The 14,420-nt window shown below is 38.1% G+C and overlaps 1 protein-coding gene across 1 annotated transcript in view; it reads left to right on the top strand.

Annotated features, from left to right (window-relative positions):
* The window catches only part of NEK11 (NIMA related kinase 11), a 230,692-nt gene that overhangs the window by 56,588 nt on the left and 159,684 nt on the right, over nt 1-14,420 (top strand). Inside the window, exon 3 of the mRNA XM_044915659.1 lies at nt 3,299-3,417. Coding sequence (XP_044771594.1) covers nt 3,299-3,417 — 119 coding nt within the window. The remainder of the gene's footprint in view (nt 1-3,298; nt 3,418-14,420) is intronic.

Below are 14,420 nucleotides of genomic sequence, written 5' to 3'. Positions count from 1 at the left end.
TTTTTATTTTTATTTTTATTTTTATTTTTTTAGTGCTCGCTTCGGCAGCACATATACTAAAATATTTTTATTTTTTTAAAGATTTTATTTATGTATTTAATTGACAGAGAGAGAGAGACAGCGAGAGCAGGAACACAAGCAGGCTGAGTGGGAGAGGGAGAAGCAGGCTTCCTGCCGAGCAGGGAGCCCGATGCGGGGCTCGATCTAAAGGCAGTCACCTAACCAACTGAGCCACCCAGGCACCCCTCTTTTTTTTTTAATAGCAATATATATGTAAATAAATCTCTCTATATATTTATTTATTTAGTCATGGGAAATTGCATGCATACTTAATATCAATGCAGGAAACAGATAAGCAAGTTCCAGTCACCACTTGAGGAGAGAGCATTAGGAGGTAATTTTCAGACTAACACTAAATGTCACCCAGGAAGTGTGCTCCCATCATGGCAAGCTAACTCACAGAGAACATAATTCTGCTCACTCATGAAGAAAACAATACCAAAGCTAATACAAATGTGTAAAATTCATATTTCTATAATTTATTGGGGATAAATTCTAGAAAAAAATGCTATTTTAATACATGAATTTGTCCAAATTTTTGTGTTATTACAATTGGGGTAGACAGTTACATATGCAAAGGCTGTTTTCATAGGGACAACTGTACTTATGTATGATCTTTCTAAAGTAAGAAACATTGGGTTGAAGCAAGCAGCTTCATTGATATTTCTATAAGGCAATTTTTTCTTTTTTCCTTTCATGTCTTCTTCTTTTCCTCTCTCCCTCTTCCTTCCCTCCTTCCTCCCATCCTTCCCTTTTTCCTTCTTTCCATCACTCCTCGTCTGAAGCTATTCAGGAAGGACACAGCAACATATATAATATGTAATATTATAGTATATAGTTATCTTTCTGACAGTGGGGTTATTTTATTATATTCAGAGAATCTAAATGGGGTATTGAAAGGATATCTTGTTTTTTGTTTTAAAATTTGTGTGCGTGCATTTGTGTTTGTGTGAGAGAGAAAGGTCCTCTTGAACAGAAGAGGAAACCTGGATTGGAAAAATATATACACTTACAGCTCACCTTTTATCTGAAGGGCTTTTGTGTCTACTTCACAGGATATTGTCAAAAAATGTTTTGTGCAATTTATAGAAACATTATGACAGTATAGCTTGAATGATCCAACAGAACTTTGATAAACTCTAGGATTAAAAAGAGGGGAGGGATATAAAGGTAGGTTTAGAGAATGAGAAGAAAGTGATAGTCTTTTTGACAAGGAGTCAAATATTTGATTCACTGTATTTTTTAATTCCAACAAGCTTTGATCTCCTTGGCCCAGAAAATCCAGCAGGAAATTGAATGTGAGCTAGGGTGCAAGTTGAAGGTTTGATATGCCATTTTTGACTTGTCGTGCCCTTATGGAAGGTGAGAATATGCAAGGCAAATATTTGCATATTGCACTGAAAGGAAATAAAAAATGCATTTCAAATGAGCAGTTCGTTGACCTAATGTTTGGTTAGAAGTAATTTCCCTTTGATTGTTTCATTGCCTATAAATGCTTCTCCTTTGCATTTAACAGTGAAAACTCTGTCAGGAAGCCTATAAGTAGCTTAACATTTGGCTCTTATGTTCCTTAGGGATATGGCTTGGTACCTCTCTTCTCTCATGGGGCTGTGTTGTTGGCATACCCTAAAGACCAAAATACTTGCATTTCACTCATTTTTTCTTCAGAGATGCACTTCTGGAATTGTGTTTAGTTGTCCAGTGTTTTAAGGTAAAGGGGATCAGGTATAGGGCTTCTCTAAGAGAATTTAACATTTTGCATATTCATTTCTATGGTAGTTGAAATACATTAATATAAGCATAATCAGAAAGGGTCTTATCAGACTCTGCCAGGCAATTCTAGATGTTTGTCATTGTGATCATGATTCATTTTTGGCACCAAGTATTATTCTTTCTATCACCAGTGAGTGGGAGGACAGACTGACTAAATGTTTAAATGATGTGTTTGGACCCCACATAAATCAACTGTTGCTGTATTCCTGGGAATTTTACTGTAGTTAAATAGACAAAAGGAGAGTTAAGTCATCCCAAGATGACTTAAGACACGTTAGTGTGGACATGCCAAACTGAAAAAGAATCGAACTCCAGCAGCCAGTGCCATATTTACAATGTAAGAACTGATATAGTTTCACCAAAACGTAGTCACTTTATATTAAGTTAATATTATTCATTTGAGTCTTATTGGCTTTATATTTTTACTTTGTATATATGTTAGGCTTCTACAGTTATATTAAATTCTAAGTATAAGGAAAGTCATTCTTAGTTTTATTTGGGTACATGTAAATATGTGATGTAATGTAATGTAACAAAAATAAATTTTAGGTAATGTTTAAGTAATGTAATAAAAATAAAACCCTTTAGAAGAGTTTTTGTCCTTGAGTGATGTCAAAGGTAAACACAGTGGGCATTACTTAAGATGGTGAAAACAGAGTTTATTTGGTAACTGGCAGTCAGGGAAAGAGCTGAGCTCTCCGATTGTGCACATATTCTGATAAGTGCATATATGACTGGACCATAAAAAGGGAGACTGGAAGAAGGGGGAAAATGGTGGTGGCCTGAGCAGAGTCAGGGAAGGGGAAAATTACAAAAAGTAGGAAAGGGGTTGGTTCATGTATATCTGGGCTTGCTAACTGGCATTAATTAAAATTAGGCCCCTACCCTTCCACAGATACCAGGAGACAGGTGTGGGCTGGAACAAACAGTAAATTCTTTTGGCAGCCATAAGTTTTCTCAGGCAGACACTTTAAGGGAGACTAGTGTCACCCTAGGGATGTGGCCTTGAGCTATTAGAAGTGTGTTAGTATTGGTTCAAGTCTTTTTTTTTTTTTTTTAAGATTTTATTTATTTATTTGAGAGAGAGAGTGAGAGAAAGCACATGAGAGGGGTTATGGTCAGAGGGAGAAGCAGACTCCCTGCCGAACAGGGAGCCCGATGCAGGACTCGATCCAGGGACTCCAGGATCATGACCTGAGCCGAAGGCAGTTGCTTAACCAACTGAGCCACCCAGGCACCCTGGTTCAAGTCTTTATAAGCCAAGGTCAAGGCCTAGTTGAGAAGAGGACTCAGAGGAGCCTGGCTAGAGGTTGGTCAAGGAGAGACTCTGAGTTCCAGAGTGGCAGTATTTTCTCACTTTCTTGTGATCAACAGTCACTGCTGTATATTAACCGTTGTAGAGAGAGCTTCATTTAAAAATCTTAACTGAAAGAAAAATATGAAAAATTATGCTGCTGTGTTTCAGGGCGGGGATCTGGATTGTGAAATTCAGGAATATAAAGAAGCTGGCAAAACCTTTCCGGAAAGTCAAATAATAGAATGGTTTATCCAGCTGTTGCTAGGAGTTGACTACATGCATGAAAGGTATGTTCATTTGTTACTGATGGACATGATTTTGACAGTCATGTCTGAACTTGAAAAATGAATTTTTGGGGGTGGAATTGAAAGGAAGCAAGTCCCAAAGTAAATGACTATAGTTAAACAACTACAGCATGCTTTTCCATGAGGAAACTGTTGAATGATTCAATATAGATTTACTTGAATAGCCATTTTTTGTTGTTCTAGAAATAAAGTTGGCCCTGAATATAAGACAGAGACTTGTATTAAACACATTTTCATATATCTGATCATATCCTGTGATTGTAAGCAATTCTCAGATACCTTTAAGCATGCTATGAATTTATCATATTTTTCAACAAGCTTGAGCTATTAATATCTAGCATGCTTTAAATGAATTTCGTGGTCACCTTAGAATGCATCAGTGTGACATCCCATGAGCTAAGTGATAGAGGCAGAAGATATTCTTAGGCCTCAGAGAGATAAATACTCAAACCAAAAGTCAGTTTTGACATGAAATATCTGATACAGAAGGTCAAAATATATTTTATGAGTTCAGTTGTCTGTAATTTGTAATTATAATCTCTGCTTTAAAAGTGTATTTTAAAAACTTTTAATTGTATTTTCCTGAGGTCAAAAGTAATAATTTTTGGATGTTTTAGAGACCCATAAGATGGTATGACCATGTTTGAAAAGATGAGCATACAGAGACAAAAGTAGATACTATGAGATATCCATAGTACATCTTTCAACTTAGGAGTGTGTGCAACATTGTTCTTGAAAAAAGGTTGAAATGTAGAGAGTACATCAAGGTCTGGCCATCCATGGATGTCAGATAGCTCAAATGTGTTGCCTGTTTTTTCTGAATGCATAAAAAGTAACCAGATAATACTGAGCTTTGCCATGTATCTTCTAAACACATGCTGGATGATACAGATAGGCACTGATTTATTGACAACTCATAGCAATCTTTTGAATGAGGTCAAACTATCCTAAGAAACAGTGATAAAAGAATATCAAATAATCTTTTAATAAACTACCCAAAGCTGCTGAATGTAGGACATATGTGTATACAGTTATATTGGTATTTCTTTTCTTTTCTTTACTATTCCATGGCATGTTTGTTAGCTAATACATAAGGAAATATGTATATCTATATGTCACATATGTACATGTCACCTTCACATATAAAGGTGACAATTTTTTGTGTTCTATGTACAAAATAAAAAACTGAAATCTAGTTGATTTAGGAACCCAAATATTTGCAATACATTTGGTGTGCTTAATAGTTGAAGTAAATGAGTTTAAAATAATCCTTCAGAGAGAAGATTAAAATATTTTTTTTAATCCTTCAACATTTTAAGAAAGTCATTAAATGGGGCTAACTGTTTGGATATTTGTGTATCTGTGTTCTTGAAATACCCTCCTTTGTGATTCAGGTAGTAAGCGATGGTGCTTATTTATTATGTTATTATAAACCAATTATTGCAAAGGTTTTCTGTATAGACAGAGAAATTTTAATTTTATACTTAAGTTCATTTATTCATTTATTAAATAGAGATAAATTAAAAATAAGGCCTAACCTTAAAGAGCTGTTAGTAAACTAGCAGAAATAAAACATGTACCCAAATAACTATAAGCCCTATAGCCTGATGGATATGCCAGCTGCAGAGTCTCTGCTACATACTTTATAGCCCTGGGCAAGCTGCTTAGCCTCTCTGAACCTTTGTTTTCTCATCTATAAAATAGGAATAATAATGGGATTCTCCCTGCTTACTTACAGAACTATAGGGAATATGCACTGACATGTTATACATTTAAAAAGTTTGCAGTCTGTTAAGTGCTCTGTAAATATTGTTGTTTGTGGTTGTAATTTAATGTAGAAATGAAAGCATAGCCACCAGAAGAGCAAACAAAACAAAAATAAAAACAAAAAAAAACCTCTGACAATAACAGTGCTGATAAGGATGTGGAGCTACTGGAACTTATGTTGCTGGTATAATCACTTTAGAAAAATGTTTGATCGTACTTCCAAACATAAACATTCAAATACCCTATGACCCAGTAATTCTCTTCCTGAGATGAAAAATGAGTACCTGTGTCCAACAAGAGACAAGTACAAAATGTCCATAGAAGCCTTATTTGTAATAGCTAAAATGCTGAGAAATGTCCATTTAGAATAGAATGGTTAAATAAATTGTGGTATAGTCTTACAATGGAATACTATGCAATAAAAGAAGAACATACAATTGATATGCATGACTGGATGAATCTCAGAGACATGATGGGTGAAAGAAGCCAGATGCAAAAGAGTGCATACTATGTGACTCCATTTACATCAAGTTCAAAAACAGGCAAAACTAATCTGAGATTAACTAACCCAATCTCAGAATAGAGATTAACCTTTGAAGGGAATTTTGACTGGAAGGGGGCACAAAGAATCTTCCTGGATACTGGAAGTGTTCTATATCTTGACCCGAATGGATGATTACAAGGGTGATAAATTAATCAAGTTTAAGATTTATATATTTTAATGTAAATTATACTTTAATTTAAAACAACTGATAAGAATGCCAAGAAAAGTACACTTTAAGTGCTATAGGAGATCAGAAAAGGGATAATGATGCTATTTGGGAGAATCAATGAAGATCTTGGAAGAAATGATATTTGACCCAAAGTAGGTTTTGAATAAGGTGAAAGATGAGTCTGAGCTTTCCAGGATTAGGGAACAGAGTTAGCAAAGGCACAGAACTGGGAAGTCCTGGCACTTTTAGAGTGAATGATGAGTATAGTTCAGTTGGAATGGCTCTTGGGGTACATGAATGAAGTTGTGAGGAAAGGTAGGTTGACTTGAAGTTGTAGAGAGCTTTATTTTGTAGTACAGACAATAATACCACAGAAACCTTTTGAGTAGAACTATGATCAGAGCTTCAGGAAGACTGGGTAATAAATTATAGAGGGGAGAGAGGGGAACTCAGGATATCAGTCTGAAACCTTTTAGAATATCCATGCGTGAGGTTGTAGGACCTGAAACAATATGACAGCAGTGGGCAGGACATGGAAAGATGACAGTTAACTTGATAAGTTCAAATGACTGGAGTTAAAATTACATAGATATGTGAAATGTGATAGGAGAAGGTCAAGGATGAACCCAAGTTTCATCACCCAAGGGTGAGTGAGAAGTTGGAAAGATAGATTTGAAGCAGTGGTGCTGAGTTTAATGGTGAATATCCTGGGTGAAATATGGAGAGAGAGTGAGACAGGGAAAGAGGGAGGGGGGGAGGGAAGATAGCAGGGAGAGAGGGAGGGAAGGAGAGAAGGAGGGAGGGCGAGAGAGAGAGACAGAAGAAAGGAAGGGTGGGAGAGAGGGAAAGAGGAAGGAAGGAAGGGAGGAAGGAAGGAAGGAAGGAAGAAAGGAAGGGTGGGAGTTAGTTATAAGTGAGGCCCTGGATATTGGGAAAACACCGAAACTTGTCTGTTGGAGTTCCTCTGATATCAGAACCTTGAAACAAAAACTGGAGTATAAGAATTAGTTTATCTAGGGGGTGATTTCATGAAACAGAAACCAGTGAGTGGGGAGAGTGAGTGAGATGGGGAAGTGAGAAAAACCATACAGGGCCTATTATTGAGCTGGTTGCTTCTGTGGGAAGAGGGATCTGGAGGCAACATTCTTCTGTATGTTTTAGGTTTGGGGATCTTCTTTTTGCATTCTTTCAGAGCTTTTATGAAAATTCTTGCCCATATATAACTATTTTCTAGCACTATTATGAATTTCCTCCTGAAAAATTGCTCACATTTCTGGGAATTTCAGGTGGAAAGGGGAGGCAGTTATCACTATCTTGATCAAATCTCTAGACTATTTTTTGTGAGGTTTTTTGAGTGTACCTGACACACAATGTTATATTAGTTTCAGGTGTACAACATAGTGATTCGACAAGTTTGTGCATTATACTCTGCTCACCACAAGTGATCTCCAGAGTAGTTTTTAAATGGAAAAAGCTATATGTTATTCCTAATCATAAATATGTCATCTACTTTTCACTTCTGTTAGTTTTCAATATTTAATTTGTATACTTTTAAATATGTCTCCTCTAGAAAATAATCTGTCTCCTGGACAACATAGGAGAAATGGTTGAATTCCTAGAAACCTATAACCTACCAAAAAAGGAAGCAGGAAGAGATAGAAAATTTGAACAGACCGATTACCTACAAAGAAATTGAATCAGTAATCAAAAAAACTCCCAACAAACAAAAGTCCAGGACCAGATAGCTTCATAGGTGAATTTTACCAAATATTTATTTTTTTTAAGATTTCATTTATTTATTTGTCAGAAAGAGAGAGAGAGAGCACACAAGCAGGGGGAGCGGCAGGCAGAGGGAGAAGCAGGCTCCCTGCTGAGTGAGGAGCCCGATGTGGGACTTGATCCCAGGACCCTGGGATCATGACCTGAGCTGAAGGCAGATGCTTAACTGACTGAGCCACCTAGGTGTCCTAAACCTTTAAAGAAGAGTTAATACGTATTCTTCTCAAACTTTTCCAAAAAATAGAAGAGGAAGGAAAATTTCCAAATTCATCCTATTAGGCCAGCATTACCCTGATACCAAAACAAAATAAAGACACAACAAAAAGAAAAGAGAACTACAGGCCAATATCTCTGATGAGCATAGATGTAAAAATCTTCAACAAAATATTAACAGACTGAATCCAACAATACATTAAAAAAATCATTCACCACGATCAAGTGGGATTTATCCCTAGGTTGCAAAGGTGTTTCAGTATTTGCAAATCAGTGTGATACATCACATCAATAAGAGAAAGGATAAAAACCATATGATCATTTCAATAGATGCAGAAAAAGCATTTGACAAAGCACAACATGGATTCATGATAAAAACCCTTAATAAGGTAGATTTAGAGGGAGCATACCTCAACATAATAAAGGCTTTATATGAAAAACTCACAGCTAACATCATATTCAATGGTGAAAAACTGAGAGCTTTTCCCCTAAGACCAGGAACAAAACAAGGAGGTCCACTCTCACCACTTTTTTTTTTTTGAGATTTTATTTATTTATTTGAGAGAGAGAGAGCATGAACATGAGCAGGGGCAGGGACAGAGGGAGAGAATCTCAAGCAGACTCCAGGCTGAGCATGGAGCCTGATACGCCATGCTTGATCTCACGAGCCTGAGATCATGACGTGAGCTGAAACCAAGAGTTGGACACTTAACCGACTGAGCCACCCAGGCACCCCCACTTCACCACTTTTATATAACAGAATATCAGAATAGCTAAAATCAAAAACATAAGAAACAATAAGTGTTGATGAGGATGTGGAGAAAAAGGAACTCTCATGAACTGTTGGTGGGAATGCAAACTGGTGCAGCCACTTTGGAAGATAGTGTGGAGGTTGCTCAAAAAATTAAAAATAGGGCTACCCTATGATCCAGTAATCGCACTACTGGGTATTTACCCAAAGAATACAAAAATGCTAATTCAAAGGGATACATGCATCCCTATGTTTCCTGCAGCATTATTTACAGTAGCCAAATTATGGAAGCAACCTAAGTGTCCATTGATAGATGAATGGATAAAGAAGTGGTATGTGTGTGTGTGTGTGTGTGTGTGTACACACTGGAATATTATTCACCCATAAAAAAATTGAAATCTTGCCATTTGCAACCGCATGGATGGATCTAGAGAGTATAATGCTAATGAAATAAGCCAGTGAGAAAAAGATAAATACCATATGATTTCACTCATATGTGGAATTTAAGAAACTAAACAAATGAGCAAAGGTAAAAAAAAGAGAGAGAGAGAGAAAGAGACAAACCATGAAATAGATTCTTAACTATAGAGAGCAAACTGATGGTTACCAGAGCAAACTGGGTTGGTTACCAGATGGTTACCAGTGGGTGGGGCATGGGTGAAATGGGTGATGGGAATTAAGAGTACACTTATTTTGATGAGCACTGAGTAATATATGGAATTGTTGAATCACTATATTGTATACCTGAAATGAATATAATACTGTATTTAACTATACTGGAATTGAAATTTTTAAAAAATAATTAATTAAAAAAATAAAGAAGTTATCTTAATTATCTGTTCTTAAAGCATTTTAAATCCAAAAGAATGATTCTATTAGCATATAGCATAGACACTTACAAATAATGATGTATAAAGCTAAGAATGTTCGGTTTACTAAAAGCTACCTTGAGAATAAGACACTAAAACTCTTCCTGCTGAAGGAAGTCATGTTGTATGAACAAAAAACCCCAATCTCAGTGGCTTACAACAACAATTTCTTGCTCATGTTGCATTTGGCAGCTGCAGATCAGCTGTGAGTCAGCTCTACCTGTCCTGCCATTTCAGTATCAAAACTGAAGGAGCAGCTCCCACGTGGGACGTGCTTTTCTCATGGCAGAAGGAAAAGCAAGAGAGTTAGCAGAAACACTCCGTGGCTCTTGACGGTCCTGCTCAGACATGACAATCACCCCATCTGCTCACATGTTTTGACCAGAGTAAGTCACATGACCAAGCCCAGTGTCAGAAGAGTGGAGGAGCCTATTTCTCCTGAAGGGAACATTCACTGTAAGTCACAAGAGGTGTGACTGTTTGGGAACAGGAGTACAGACTACCACAATGCTTCATTCAGCTTTCAAATCAAATCTTTCAAACCATAGCCAATATGGTCTATAGTATATATTAAAATGTATTTTGAAAATTACATAGGTTATGAGTTATGAAGATTACCTTGGAAACAACACGTGAAGAAGTTAGGTTTTGGGGCACCCTGGATGGCTCAGTCATTAAGCATCTACCTTCGGCTTGGGTCATGATCCCAGGGTCCTGGGACTGAGCCGATATCGCACTCCCTGCTCAGCAGGAAGCCTGCTTCTCCCTCTCCCACTCCCCCTGCTTGTGTTCCATCTCTCTCTGTCTCTGTCAAATAAATAAAATCTTAAAAAAAAAGAAGAAGTTAGGTTTTGCTCCTCTGTTGCAAATGCCTTGCAAATTATTTTAGTGCAGGTGATTGTTAATTTTATGTGTCAACTTGAGTGGTCCATGCGGTGTCCAGATTAAACATTGCTTCTGGGTATGTCTGTGAGGGTGTTTCTGATGAGATCAGTATTTGAATCCGTGAACTCGGTAATGTAGATTGCCCTCTCCAATGTGGTTGGTCACCATCTAATCCCTTGGGGGCCTGACTTGAACAAAAGGCAGAGAGGAGGAATTTGCCCCCATTTTCCTGCCTTGAGCTGGGACTTATCTCATCTTCTCTTGTCCTCAGACTGAGACTTAGACTGTGGATTTCCCCTGGTTCCCAGGTCTATAGACTCACACTGAGTTATGCCACCAGCTTCCCTGGGTCTCCCACTTGGAGATTGTGGAATTTCTCAGCCTCCATAATTGTATGAGCCAATTCCTCATCATAAATCACCATATCTATCTCTATCTAAATCTATATCTGTATTATAGCCTATTGGCTCTGTTTCTCTGGCGAACCCTGACTAATGTAGTGCACCAGCAGAGGAGATCAAGAAGATCCTGGAAAAGCTAAGAAAAATGAGGTTACAGAAGAAATAAAGATTTTGTTTCCTCCTTTGGAGCTGTCCTGTACTTATTTTAATTTGGTTTATTTATACATTTATAATATGCTAAATCTATAGCATATGGCATAAACACATGAACACAAAAATAGTGATGCCACAAGCTGAATATATTCACAGTTCACTATAAGCTATCTTGAGAATGTAGTACTAAAACTCATTCCTCCCGGTGGGCCTGAACCTCTGGCACAGAGGGATGTAACTTTTATAAAGGTGTTTGTGTTCTGAAGCTCTTTACCAACTCCTTCAAGGTTCCATAGGCTGGTCCAGTAGTTGAGGGCCTTTGGAACCTTGGACAAAGCTAGAACCACCCAGTCTCTCAAAGTGCAATCCTGTAGCCTTTCTTCTCTTTGGTCCAATTAATTGGCTAATGTTTGAAATATCATCATCTCTGGACACCACAGCAGAATTGGGCATAAGGGAATTCCTTGGGGGCAGAGGCAATGCTTGCTCATCTTTTTTTTTTGCCCCAATGTTAATTTGGAAACCACTAAGCAAACAACAAACAAAAAACCCAAACGCATTCCTGTTGAAGGGGGAGGAGTCCAATTAGCCTAGATTTTTTAGGATAAAGGTCAGAGCAGCCTCTCTGCAGAGAGCCCATTTACTGGTGGTCTTGAGGCCTTGCTGATTTTGGTGCTTTTACAGTGGAGGAGAGACCAGGGCTGGAACACTTTCCCTAAGATGACTGCCTCATCACCTGGCAGCCCACACAGTTTCCCTGACAGCTTGGTGAGATTTTGTGCTAGAATGGCCCAATATTCCCTGAGAGGTGGCATCAGGAATTCACTACTGGAAATCCAGGTCAGTAAATATGATGGGGGATGGTGGTGTGCTACCCCAGGTTTGAAGATGGAAAAGCAGAAAGAAGCTGTGGTCTTTGTGGTGTTACTGGTAATATCCTATTTTCTTCCAGTTCCTACTTTTTAAGGATGTCCTGAGGTCACTTTTTTTCAGGGAGACCCCCCTCCCACCCCCAGTGCCAGGTGTAGGCAGCTCCTGCTGTGTTGGCAATAGCTACGTTTGAAGGGGGCCTGACTCTGCCCCTCTCTTAAAACACAGAGGGGTGGTCATGGTCTTGAGGGCCTACCAGGGAGGTGCTTCAGGGGCTAGGATGGATGCCACATGGCAGAGACCAGCAACAGGGAGTACTCTTTGTGCCAGTACCTTTGGCAAGAAGAGTTTGCAGTCCACCCTGAGACCCTGCCAGATGTTGGACAGACATGTGGAGAGGGAGCTGAGGTTTAGAAACTATGGAGATAAGTGCTTAAGGGAAGATGAAAGGTTAAATTGTGCGTGTCTTTTCCACAGTCCTACTTTGGGTTGAGAGCCTGAGGAACACCTGTTCCATCTACCTTCACAGACTTCTCTTCACTCTCCTGTGGTCCTGGGGACTGAAGGATGTAGAAAATGGCCTGATGGAGGAGACAAAGGCAGGAGTTCTGCCATGTATTTGAGCACAACTGTCATCTAATCTTAGCCGGTCACTTATCTCTCTTGGGCATCAGGAAACTTAGAAATGTACCATGTACATGGTATGGGACATATGATGTAATAGATGAAGGGGGCTACTTTGAGCTTTTTAGAAGAAGGGTTTTTATATAAGTTGCCTGTATTACTAGTCAACTTGTTATTTCTTGGATTTGATTTTTATATGCTTCAAAGGAAAGGATAGTAACTAAATATATGACAAGACTTTCTTGCTGGAACTATTTTTGCTTACTGTAACCAGAAAGCCAGTAAATTATACTTTAACCAAATTTGCCAAATAGTGTGATATCTTGTCTATTATATAGAATTTATTATTTCATTGGAGTGGTGCCAGCCAATTACTTCTCATAACTGTTTTCTAACGCATTGTTTGCCTTTTTCTTAAAATACTTAGTGCTGATTTACATACTTACATATTTATATATCTGAGGGCTATCAATGCATTATTATCTAAAACTCATCTTCTCCTTGTCTAGGTGTCACTGGGTAAGTTTCTCTTGAATGTATTACTTATTCCAAGTTTATAGTACCCAGTCTCCTGGTCACCTACCAAGCTCACTCTTCCAAATTCTAAACCCTTAGATTCTCGGACTCCCTGGTACTCGTAGCTGGAAGAGAACCAGTACCCTCTCCTCAGATCTCATATTAAGAGCTGCAGGGACCAAGTGAATCAACTTAAGATGCTTTTAAGTGCAAGTAACAGAAGCAGCTTAAATCATAAAGAAAATTCATTAACTCACCTAACAAGAAGTGTCCAAAGAGGGTGGTTGACACTGGTGGCTCAGCAATACTTCAAGTTCTTTCTATCTCTTTACTACCATTTTCAGCATGGTTGGCTTTTGTAATTGGGCTTGTCCCCTTGTAGTTGCCCCGAGGGCTGAAGCACCACCACGTATCACCCACCCCCATACAACAGTAACCAAAAGCCAAAGAAGATAAAAGGGCCATATGTCACCCTCTTTTTTCATCTTTTATAAAAGTATGGAACTATTTCCTACAAGCTTCCAGCAGACTTACATTTCATTGTTAGAAAAAATTTCCAAAATTTAGAAAGGGCAGAAGAGATTACTGAGTATTCTTTGAGCACAAGGCTGGACTTAGTTTCCTATCATCTGGGCTATTTTGTAACTCTGTAGAAGTAGAGGTTAACTTGAATATTTTTGTCTAGAAGAGATGCAAATATTTTTTGTTCACTGGAACAGACAACTCTGGGAATCTGGTTTACGGCCCTGTTGGCCACTAATCAGTTTTGTACCTAACCCAGCTATCCTCTTGTAAATAATTTAGCTTGTCAAAGACTCTGACTCTGTTTTAACATATTACTAGTTTCCTCATTGATTAATGAGTGGAACAAAATCCTTGACATGTGTTCATTTTATATTTTCATAATATTCATAATTTTACCTTTTTGAAAATTATACTTCAACATTGGCTAGAATTTGGTCATACCATATACCTAAGCCAATCACCCCAAAGGGAAAAGAGATTACCTCAATTTATTTCCCATAATATCCTCCACATTCACTCCCTTCCCTCCTCATTGCCCTTACCTACCAAGACTGAGGAGGGCCCAGCCTCCCCAGGGCTCATGGGGTTCCGATATCAAGGGAGAAGAACAAGAGAATGATCATTGTGTGGGTGCTTAATAGTTCCTGCGATACCAAGGGAACCCCAAGAGTGGGCACAGAAGAGGCCAAATTTTATTTAACCCTCTATTTGTTAAATATAATTGTTTTGCCTTTAATCTTTAAGTAGTCAACATCATACTTACACAGAGCCCAGCTCTAGATGTTGTGGGAATATAAGAAGGCAGGAGAGAATATTTATTAAAAGGAAAGTTTCTATTTTTGGGGGGGGGGGAAGTTTCTATTTTTTTAAAATTAATGAATGAGCCCCACTAGATGGTATTCATCTTTGTGCCAAGGAT

Source organism: Neomonachus schauinslandi, chromosome 1, assembly GCF_002201575.2.
Source record: "Neomonachus schauinslandi chromosome 1, ASM220157v2, whole genome shotgun sequence".
In the NCBI taxonomy this organism is placed as follows: domain Eukaryota; kingdom Metazoa; phylum Chordata; class Mammalia; order Carnivora; family Phocidae; genus Neomonachus; species Neomonachus schauinslandi.
This window is presented reverse-complemented; position numbering and strand designations above follow the sequence as displayed.